Source organism: Rhea americana, unplaced genomic scaffold (assembly GCF_003343005.1).
Source record: "Rhea americana isolate MKP2758 unplaced genomic scaffold, rheAme1 scaffold_61, whole genome shotgun sequence".
Taxonomy (NCBI): domain Eukaryota; kingdom Metazoa; phylum Chordata; class Aves; order Rheiformes; family Rheidae; genus Rhea; species Rhea americana.
In genome coordinates this window covers 3,826,570-3,836,514 of record NW_028186768.1, presented here as the reverse complement: position 1 = coordinate 3,836,514, position 9,945 = coordinate 3,826,570, and the positions used below count along the sequence as shown (strand labels likewise).

Genomic DNA, 9,945 nt, shown 5'->3' with positions numbered 1-9,945 from the left:
GTCTGCGGGAGGGGGGAGCGGCTCCGTGCGCAGCGCCGTGCACGGCAGGGACCGGCGGCATCTGCCTGCTTTTAAACTCAGCACGGGGGAGGAAGCGCCCCGAAGGGTGCTTGGGGGCGCGAGGGGGCCGGGGCGTGCGGCCGGCCGGGCTCACCGGGCACCCTGTCCCGCTCTCGCAGGGCCGTCACCATGTCGGTGTCGCACAGCTCCAAGCTCAACAAGCTGGTGAGGGAGCAGTACATGAAACTGCCCCAGGGGGACCAGGTGCAGGTCACCTACGTCTGGATCGACGGCAGCGGCGAGGGCGTGCGCTGCAAGAGCCGGACCCTCGAAAAGGAGCCCAAGAGCATCGAAGGTAACGGAGGGCCTGGAGTATTGCTGGCATCAAGCCCAGGCGCATGGGGTTGGCACCTTTTTTCCCTGGGCTTTGGCAGCCCCAGTGATGCCAGTTCCCACCATCTCACCAGGATACGTAGAGTGGGAATGCAAATCCCCAGCCTCCTTCGGGCTGCGGTTCGCTTCCTCCGTGAGCCCTGTTACTAGGGCTGGGTGGGACGGGGAGAGCCGGACGCTGCCTAGCCCCACCGGGCTGAGACGCCTGTGGCCACGTTAGCACCCAGCGTGGCTCGGGATGGGGCTTGGTGGTGGTGGTAGGGGGGTGAAGCGCCTGTGTCAGCACCCTGCGGGTGGTGGGAGYGTGGGGCAGCCGGCGCGGCACTCGCTGCCCTCCCTTCTCCACCTCGTGCCYGCGCGCTACCTTTGCGAGATGCTGCTTTCAATCCTGCTCCCCCCTCCCTGGCCCTTTCCTGCCCCACAGATGTGCCGGAGTGGAATTTCGACGGCTCCAGCACGGCCCAGGCGGAGGGCTCCAACAGCGACATGTTCCTCGTGCCCGTCTGCATGTTCAGAGACCCCTTCTGCCTGGACCCCAACAAGCTGGTGTTGTGCGAGGTGCTGAAATACAACCGCAAGCCTGCAGGTGAGCCGGCCTCGCCGAGCGCCGCGGAGTCGGCCCGAGGCTCCGAGACGCGGATGCTGTTGGAGGCCGTTATTGGCAGGAACCTGTTTTAGGAGGCGCTGCGAAGGGCAGGGAGAAAACTTAGAGGAGCGTGGCTCCCGCCCTGCGCCGCCGCTAGCGGAGCGTGGCCGTGGCTCCGGCGAGCTCGCCCGTGCCGGCGGAGCGACCTGACGCCTCATCCTAAGCGCACAAGGTGTCCGGGCCATGCGGTCGCGGCGGCGCTGCAAGACGGCCTCATGCAGCGGCTGGGTCAGCACCGCCGCGCTTGGGCGCCTGAGCAGGGGAGACCGGGGCTCCGGCGTCCGCCTGAAACACGCGGGCGCGGGGACGAAAGCTGCTGCGGCGTGTCGTGCTCCCGGCGGGGTCAGCCGGGCGGCTCCTGGCGGCGTTGTTTGCCCGAGGTGGCCCCCTCGGAGCAGGAGGGGTGTTCGCGCGTCACCACGCCGCRTCTTCCTGGAAGAGTCGGGGTCTGCGGTTAGCGATCGCGAAAGGCAGAGCTGGTTCCTCTTGACGCAGTGAGCCCGTGGAGGAAGTGCGTTGGTGCACGCTCCTGCCCCAGCTCTTGCTCTATCCTCAGCTGACCCAGAATGATTTTATTATTATTTTTTTTTAAAAAAAGAAAGTCTCTCATCTTGGAAGCTYGTTGTTCAGTGACACGATGTGAACAGAGAGCTCAGCCCTGAGGCTCTTTCCTTTTCCTCCCATTAATGCAAGGAAGATGCAAGATCTTTAGTCCCAAATCCTGGAGTTTGTCGCAGCTGCTCTGGGGTCTTCRATTGTGATTTTAAAAGTAGAATTTGCAGCCAAGGGGCTGCTTTTCCCTGTGACACAGAGGAAGCAATTTTTCAGCCTCATCTCTCCTTTAGCCAGGTGTTTTGGTCTGAACTCTGTTGCCTTTTGTGGCGCTTTCTCTGGTTTCTGGATCRCTCTTGGAGACTTGCATCTGCTTGATAAAGCCCTGGATGCTCTGAGCCCTCCCGCTGTGAAGCRGCAAGCCAGAGCCACATGGTTTTCCGCAAGCCAGACTGGATGCTAGCCAAAAACYTGGAGCTGTAGAAAGATGTGTCTAAAGATAATCAAGCTGAGGATGGTACAGAGGGTTGTAAGATGATGGGACCGGAGCAGGGAATGGAGATAAGTAATTGCTGTTGTCAGATCGGCTAGGTTCCTYGTAGGACAGGGCTGAGATGTCTCCTAATCTCCATGTCAGAGGAGGTGGAGGACACTTGTGGACTGGAGGCAGTGGTTTTGGCAGCAACCTAATTGAAACCTTCTTGGCCTGTAGCCTGGTGCTGTGGTGATGGAGCTGCTCYGCATCCACATCTGCATCAGCCCTGCAGCTGCACGGATGGATGTTTGGGGATCCTTTACGAGAGTATCATTTGAAGGGTGTGACACCTCTCAATCCATAAATCTCACCAGACTTTGCTACAGTGCCCCTTTCCATGGATAAAGGAAACTGGTGAGCAGAAAACCTCCCAGGAAAGGGGAATTCACTGCAGTAGTTTCTTTAAGGCCCTCTGCTTCTATGGGAAACAGGTTGCAGTGGTTGAGGGTAGACCTCTGTGACTGGGATTAGATGCTGAGTGTGGAGGATGATTGTGGGACAGCACGTGGGTCTAACGGGGGCTTCTCTCCTCTCAGAGACCAACTTGAGACACACGTGTAAGAAAGTCATGGACTTGGTTAAAGACAGCCACCCCTGGTTTGGGATGGAGCAAGARTACACTCTKCTGGGCATCAACGGCCATCCCTACGGCTGGCCCGACAACGGTTTCCCAGGCCCCCAGGGTGAGTGCCCCTCTCCCCTKCCCCACGGCGGGCTTCCTTGTGTGTGCGCCCTGTGCCCATGGTCCCACTTGCTGTGACACCCTTGGGGGCTGGTGTCTCGGTGTCAGACAGAGCTCCAGCTCGGCTTGGAGCAAGGTGGCTCCTCCAGCAGACTGCGGCCGCGTGGTGTGGGGACCCTGCAGATGCGCACGCTGCCGGGGAGAAGTCACACGCAAARACCCTCTTCCAAGCCTGGACCCGGACGCTCGGCTGGGCGAGCCCGGCTCTCCCCCCTGCCCAGGACGGGGCCGCCCCGGTGCAGGCGTCCTCCCCTACCAGCCCCGCTCCCGGGCRGCTCGGGCGCAGCAGCAGGTTAGGAGGTGTTTGCCGAGGGCCCTGCGGCTCACGTGAGCCGCCGGCAGCACCGTTCCTGCTGGACCCCGATTACACAAACAGCTCGGCTGCAGGACTTGTTTGTCAAGCCCCGGAGAACTCGACCGGAAAAATCTCTCCTCCGTGGCTGTTTATTAAGAGAGCGGCYGTGTGAAGGCCGCGCTGCAGCGCATTTTGCCCTCCCGAAGCAGCAGACGAGTCTGAGCACCCCGGCTACCTCCTGGGAAAGGGCCAAGGGTTTCCCAACCTGACTTAATCAGCCTTTTGTGTAGACAGGCTGTTTTCAACATCTCCCTTCCCCTAGGCGGGGTGGGGGCCCGGAGGGGAAGAGCTTCATTTAACTTGCTTGAATGAGGAAGAGCCATGTAAAACAACAGCGAGGTGAATTTTGTAGGCATGAACAATGTGAGCCGTTGTCAGAACGATCTCCAAAGCCTTAAGTGCTCCGAGGGGCGACAGAAGTGCCCAGTGAAGTGCTGTAGGACAGGCCCTGCTTTCCTTATCTCCCGGTCACCTCCCAGTTTCTGCCTTGCAAGTCCTGTTTAACTGCATAGATAACGTTGAGGCTGCACAGTTGCAATCCCCTGAATTTCTTATGCTGCTGGCCCTTGGAGTAGGGGCCAGTGGCCAGATGCACTGTGGAGGTTAGCACAGCTTAATTTCCTATAAATCTGCTGCAGATGATCACTGGTTCCAGCATCTGAGAGTGGTGGGATTACACTGGAGTGCTGCTGTTGCTCCCGAAACTTTATGYGGGTGCTAACTTCTGCTTCTTTTCCAGGCCCCTATTACTGCGGGGTTGGAGCCGATAAGGTGTACGGGCGTGATATTGTGGAGTCCCACTACAAGGCATGTCTGTATGCGGGGGTGAAGATCTGTGGCACCAATGCAGAGGTGATGCCCTCCCAGGTATGTRCGGGCAGCTCTCTGTGGCCCCTTGAAGCTGCTTGTTTTTGCTGGAAACCAACAGGAAATGCCACAAGGAGCGTGGGCTTGGTGATGTTGACCATGAGGATCTTCCAGATCTGGGTCTCAGATCTGTGCTCACCAGCCCCTGTTGCTGAAAGCAATTGCAGCATTTAACCCTCTTTCAAGAGGGGAGGAAAAAGGGGGTTTTGTGCCCTGGGGTATCAGTGGCCAGCAGCAAAACTGYGTGAAGGCAGCGAACCTGTTTGCTTCCAGAGGAGAGGAGCCATGTGTTTGTGGTACCTGGTCTCCAAAGACAGAAATAACTCAGAGTGAGAGCAGACTAATTCAGTAACTTCCAGCTCCTCTGGGATGCTGAATCCAGCAATTCCCCACATCAGCAAAGAATTTTGCTAGATGAGAGCTGCTGCATTGCTAAAGTGAAGATGCCTGGGATGATTTTCTTCTCACCCACCCCTGCGTGCAAATCCTTGGCCTGGGGCAGGCCAAGGGAAAGCCTGACTGTGCACCACMGTACAAAACTGCAGCAGAGCCAAATTGCAGCAAGCTCTTTGCACAGCTGAAGCCTGAGCTCTGGCAGCCCATGAAGAGTTGGATGCTTTTTTTTTTTCCTGGTTTCCTTCAAATTCCTGAGTAGCCAMGGCAGAGCATGTTAAAGCCCCTGCTGAAGGCTGGCTGGAGATAGGAGGCCAGCAGAGGAAAGCTGTTTTGYCTCCCCGGGAGGAGGGACAGTGCAAGCCAGGTCAAGCTGCAGGAGGAGTAAGCRGAGCTGTGGGTGTATGGGTCCTGCTCCTCTACCTCGGGAGCCAAGGAGCTCCTGTGGAGCATGGCCTTGGGGAACGGTTGGAGGGGACATTGCTGGGCTTGACTTATTTAGGAGTTTGCCGAAGGAGTCCCTGATTGCATTATGCAGATGGCCAGACTGACCGGCTGCGGTTCGGCCCTGCAGCCTGTGAATCGCTGACTCTTTCTGCTGCTGATCTGGCCGGTGATAAGTGGGGGGCTTATCTGCAGCGTAGCTCAGGCAGGACTTCCACCTCCCCTGCTATTTGCCTGGACTTCTTCAGGGTCCTTCTTTGCTGCTTGCTGCATCCTGTACTTAGTTCCGCCAGGCTGTGCCAGCAGATACCATGAATGTCTCACTAGTCCCTGCTTACTCACCGTGGGTGGTGCAACCCCATCCCTTGATGGGGAGGGAGCAGCCAAGAAATGGCCTAACGAGGACCTCATTAGCCCTGTGCCCTGCTGTTGCACTGCAGGTCCTGTAATGCCGTTAACTGGCAGCTGGAGCACTGGCTTCGGAGGAAGTGTGAAGCCCTTATTTGCCTCCTCCTATAATTAATCATAACCACTTTATTCCCATTTGTCTTGTGCCGGAACTGTCCTGTCACTTAACTAGATCCTCTCCATCCCCCTTGTTCATTCCTAGGAGGTAATCTGTAAAGCTTAACCAGTTCCTGCCTTTCTGGTCCTCCTTATGGTGGGTGGTGGCTGGGGTGGCTCAAACTTGCCCATTGTCATCAGCAGATCCTCTCTCCCCTTCCAGTGGGAATTTCAGGTGGGCCCATGTGAAGGCATCGAGATGGGGGATCACCTCTGGATGGCTCGGTTCATTCTGCACCGGGTCTGTGAGGACTTCGGGGTTGTGGCCACTCTGGATCCCAAACCAATGACCGGCAACTGGAATGGAGCTGGGTGTCACACCAACTACAGCACAGAAGAAATGAGGAGGGAAGGTGGTCTCAAGTGAGTTCCTAGGGAGATTTCCATGGGCTGAAGGCTATGCCCAGGGGCTTGGGACTATCCGCATGAGCCAGTGGGAAGGCTCAGCTTGCAGCTGCTTGGTGACCTGCCTTAGTGCTTGTGTCTCCATGTCTGGATCACTGCACAAGGCAGGACAGCCCCAMCTCAATCAGGAGCATTTTATTTGACAAGTAACCTGTGCTGTGCAGTGCCCAAGGCAAGCGTTTGGCGTGTCTGCTGGGCTGTGCTCCTCCTGGGAGCAGGGGCGACAGTCTCCCAGAAGACCAAAAGATCTTTAAGCGGATTTGATGGCAAACCTGACCTGTTCTCCTCCCTCTCAGGCACATCGAAGCTGCTATTGAGAAGCTGAGCAAGCGACATGACTACCATATCTGTGTGTACGACCCCCGGGGGGGCAGAGACAACTCCAGGAGGCTCACTGGCCACCACGAGACATCCAACATCTTTGAGTTCTCCGCTGGCGTGGCCAACCGAGGCGCCAGCATCCGCATCCCCCGGCAGGTTGGCCAGGACGGCTATGGGTACTTTGAGGATCGGCGGCCCGCAGCCAACTGCGACCCCTATGCCGTCACGGAGGCCATCATGAGGACGACGGTGCTCAACGAGACGGGGGTGGAGACCAAAGACTATGCTGCCAACTGAGGCCGTGGGGTGGGTTGAGGGGTTTTTTCAAGTCTACACTAGCTTCTCACGAGGGATTCGTGCCCGTGCAATATCCTTGGCTCTAAGTTCAGACTCTTTAGGAATCTTGCTTCTGGTTTTGTGAAATGTCAGCTTAGAAATATATCTTTTATAGCAAGAGGGAGGGGCCAGCCTGTTTTCTCAACCACTTTTTCTGGTTCCTGGTTTTAGATCAGACATGAGGAGTTTTTTAAATCTTTGTTTTTTTTGTTTTTTTTTGTTTTTTTTTTTTTTGGTGGACTTTATACTGTAATGTACAGAGATCCCTACGTGGAAGCTGCAGCTGCTGCTGTTTGAACCTGGGGAGGGTGGGTGCTTTTTTCCATATATATGTTGCAAGGAGATGGTAATAAAAAGCTTTCTGGCTGCCTGACAGCCAGGTTCCACTGTGGCGGATACATTTGTCTGCGGCTCCTGGAGGTTTGGGGAGGATTTTATTTGGGTCTTGCTGGTGGGTTGCTCCTCAGGGCAGCTGCTGAGCAGCCTGCGCTAGCCCTTGGCAATGCTGTAGGACCTAMGATGCTGTAGGCCCTTTTGTGGCAGGGGTCTGGACTGACGGTTTTAACTCCTCGGCTGGAAATCAGGGGCACAGCTCCGCAGAAGACCCTTCTGYGTACCTGCAGCGCTGATGTCCTCTGCGCCCGGGTGGCCAGGCTGCCGCATGGCAGAGTGCCGGTCCTGCCTTCCTGGCCCGAGTGGATTTAAGCAGCTGCTCCGGGTGTACGTGGGAGCCCGGCTCAGCTCGGCACGGGGGCGAGGAGCCTCCCGGCGCCCGCGAGCTGTTTGCCCGGGGAGAGCGCGGCTCCCACACGTGGCAACTGGGGGACCGAAAGGCCATCTCCCTCCGTCGTGATCCTCCAAAAGGCAAACAGAGCGGCCGCGGGCTGAGCAAACAGCGGCCGGGGGAGCAGCTGGCGGGCGTTTACACAGGGCGGCTGCTGCTGAGTCAGCACCCGGCCGCGCAGCCGGAGCTGTGGATCCGGGCGGCCGTGGAGCACGCCGGCACCGCCGGGCGAAGGGGAGCCCCGGCGCGGCCGGCGCCCCGGCTGGCGTCCCGCTGCGGCGTGGGGAACGGGGGCCGGCTCCCTCGGTCGGAGCCTCTTCCCAAGGACGACCGCGGCTTTCCTTGAAAAAGCAAAAAGCCCGGGGTGGGGTGAGGTGGGGGGGTCGCTCGCGTGGTGTCAGCCAGCGGGCCCGTGCCTCCCCCGGCGCGGGGCGGACGGACACACGGCTGAGGGGGCCGCTTGCAGAATTTTTTTTTAACCATTTTCTCCAAAATGCAACGCCGCGTCTCGCTTTCTTCTCATCTCCATGGTGTGTTTGACCCTTGGGACGGTGACCGCTGGATGCGGCTGGAAAATCGATAAAGAGCTAAATGCGGCACAAAAAGACTCTCGTGCTCTTTCCYCGGGGTGTAACAGTGGTTTAAAGCACTCCAGCTCTCCGCGCGTAGCGCTCTGCGGCCCTTGCTAAATTTAGGAAGCGTTGACGCCGCCTCGCAGCCCACYGCTCTCTTTGGCTGGCTCCCCGGAGCCCGCCGTGCAAGCGCTTTGCGGTCCTTCCTGGATTTCACCCCTCGGTTGACGACCCTCTTTTTTTGAGGGAGGAAGGAGAACCTGGGAGGCGAGCTGAGGACTCGCCCAAGGTCAGAGCTGAGCTTTCTCCAGCTCTGGAAGTGCCCTGGCCACCCTTTGCCAGTGTCCCTGGGGGCTGGTCCCCACGCAGCCGGGGCTGCTGCAYGCTCGGGCACTTCCAGGCTCCCCAAATTCTTTGCCAAAGTAAGTATTTTCTTTCCTGTGCTTTTTTTTGTGGTCAAAATTGGCCAGAAACCACAGGTCTGAGGTTTTTCCTAAGGCAGGAGTGATTTCTACCCCCAGGGTCTGTACTAGAGGGGGAACTTGGCCATCAGCAGGCTCCTGCTAGAGCTTTTCCTACTTGCTGGTCCTTGGAGGTGACACTGGGCCTTGGCTCGTGCAGGGAGCCCGTCCGGCCATGGACGTGGTGCGGGTGAGGAGGGATCGCCGCAGCGTGTGGGTGCCGAGGTGCCCACAGCCCCTCCTCGCCCGGGGAGCCAGGGGAATGTGCGGGCAAGGTGCCAGCGTGGTGGAGACACTCGGGAAAGTGCTTTCCGCAGGTGGAGTAATGCCAGCAGGCATCGGGGGCCCCAGGAGCCCAGGGCCAGGCCAGAGGGACCTGTTCCTGGGGCTGGGGAGCACCAGGGTTATTAGTGTCTGGACGTGCTTCTTGGGGGTTTGCTGCCCTCACCAGGCTCAGATGCAAATAACACGTACAGCAAGCTGGGGCCTCACTCTGGTGCTCTGCGCTCCCACCGCCAGCTCTGCCATCCCACTGCCAGCTCTGCCATCCCACTGCCAGCTCTGCTGTTGCACTGTGGTCCCACCACCAGCTCTCCCATCCCCCTGCAGTCTCACTACCAGCTCTTCTGTCCCACCACCAGCTCTCCCATCCTACCACAATCCTACCACCAGCTCTCCCATCCCACTGCCGTCCCACCATCAGCTCTCCTATCCTATTGCGGTCCCACCACCAACTCTCCTTTCTACCATAGTCCCATCACCAGGTCTTCTGTCCCACCATGGACCCATGCTGCTTTGTGACTGTGGAGTAGCCAGTGCCATTGATAGTCTGGCCCAGGCCAGTCCTCAGCCACCTTTTGTTGTGACAAGCACCCTTACAGCGCCTTCAGAACCCAAGGTCAAACTTAGGGGCTATAAAATGCCCTAAATGAGAGGAGCAAGAGGAACCTTGGGTGACAGCAGCTCTGGTGCTTCTTCAGCTTAAATCTTGGCTGAAATGGAGCAGATTGTTGACAAAAATATTCCCATGCTGCTTGTCGAAGAGCTACAGGTGGGCAAYGCTGTGCACCCCGTCAGTAGGAACACCTCATTTCTGCCCTGATGGGGTCAAACTCACCCCGGGACCAACTGGCCTCCTTACCTGCTGGACAGACAAGCCTTCCTTCACCAGCTCTTGGTTTCCACCTGAGCTTTCACTGGTGGTGGCACRTTGTCCTCTGTGGGTCTGCGATGGTGGGATGCCCAGAGCAGGCTGGCTCCTCCACCTTCAGGTCTCTTTTCATCACTCTAAATTCCATTACYTTGCATTTGACTGAGGCCTTGAGGATTTGTTGGGGCTTTTTTCTGAGCTAGTTATAAAAAGGACGTTAGAATTGCAATGCTGATGCTGACAATAGCATTACTYAAAGCTGCTGGCCAGAAGTGGGGAGCTCTGGGTAGAATAAAGACCTAAACTGTCAATAATAGTTTCTATTTTTCCCCCCTCCCTGTCTTCCAGCCTGCACAATCTGCTCGGGTGTCACTGTCTTTAAGCTGCACTTAACAAGCATTAAAATGGTTTCAAATTAGAGCTAC

The 9,945-nt window shown here is 57.5% G+C and overlaps 1 protein-coding gene across 2 annotated transcripts; it reads left to right on the top strand.

Moving 5' to 3' along the window:
• Nucleotides 1-181: 181 nt before the first annotated feature.
• Nucleotides 182-6,940, top strand: LOC146587157 (glutamine synthetase). 2 transcript variants are annotated; one of them, XM_085320093.1, is made up of 6 exons: nucleotides 182-355; nucleotides 818-979; nucleotides 2,663-2,809; nucleotides 3,963-4,090; nucleotides 5,655-5,854; nucleotides 6,193-6,940. In XM_085320093.1, exons 1-6 carry the CDS (start codon nucleotides 190-192, stop codon nucleotides 6,512-6,514), a joined length of 1,125 nt encoding a protein of 374 aa, XP_085176219.1. In that variant the 5' UTR covers nucleotides 182-189; the 3' UTR covers nucleotides 6,515-6,940. The 2 variants fall into 2 exon arrangements, with proteins under 2 accessions (XP_085176219.1, XP_085176220.1); XM_085320094.1 differs by lacking the exon at nucleotides 2,663-2,809.
• Nucleotides 6,941-9,945: the final 3,005 nt, after the last annotated feature.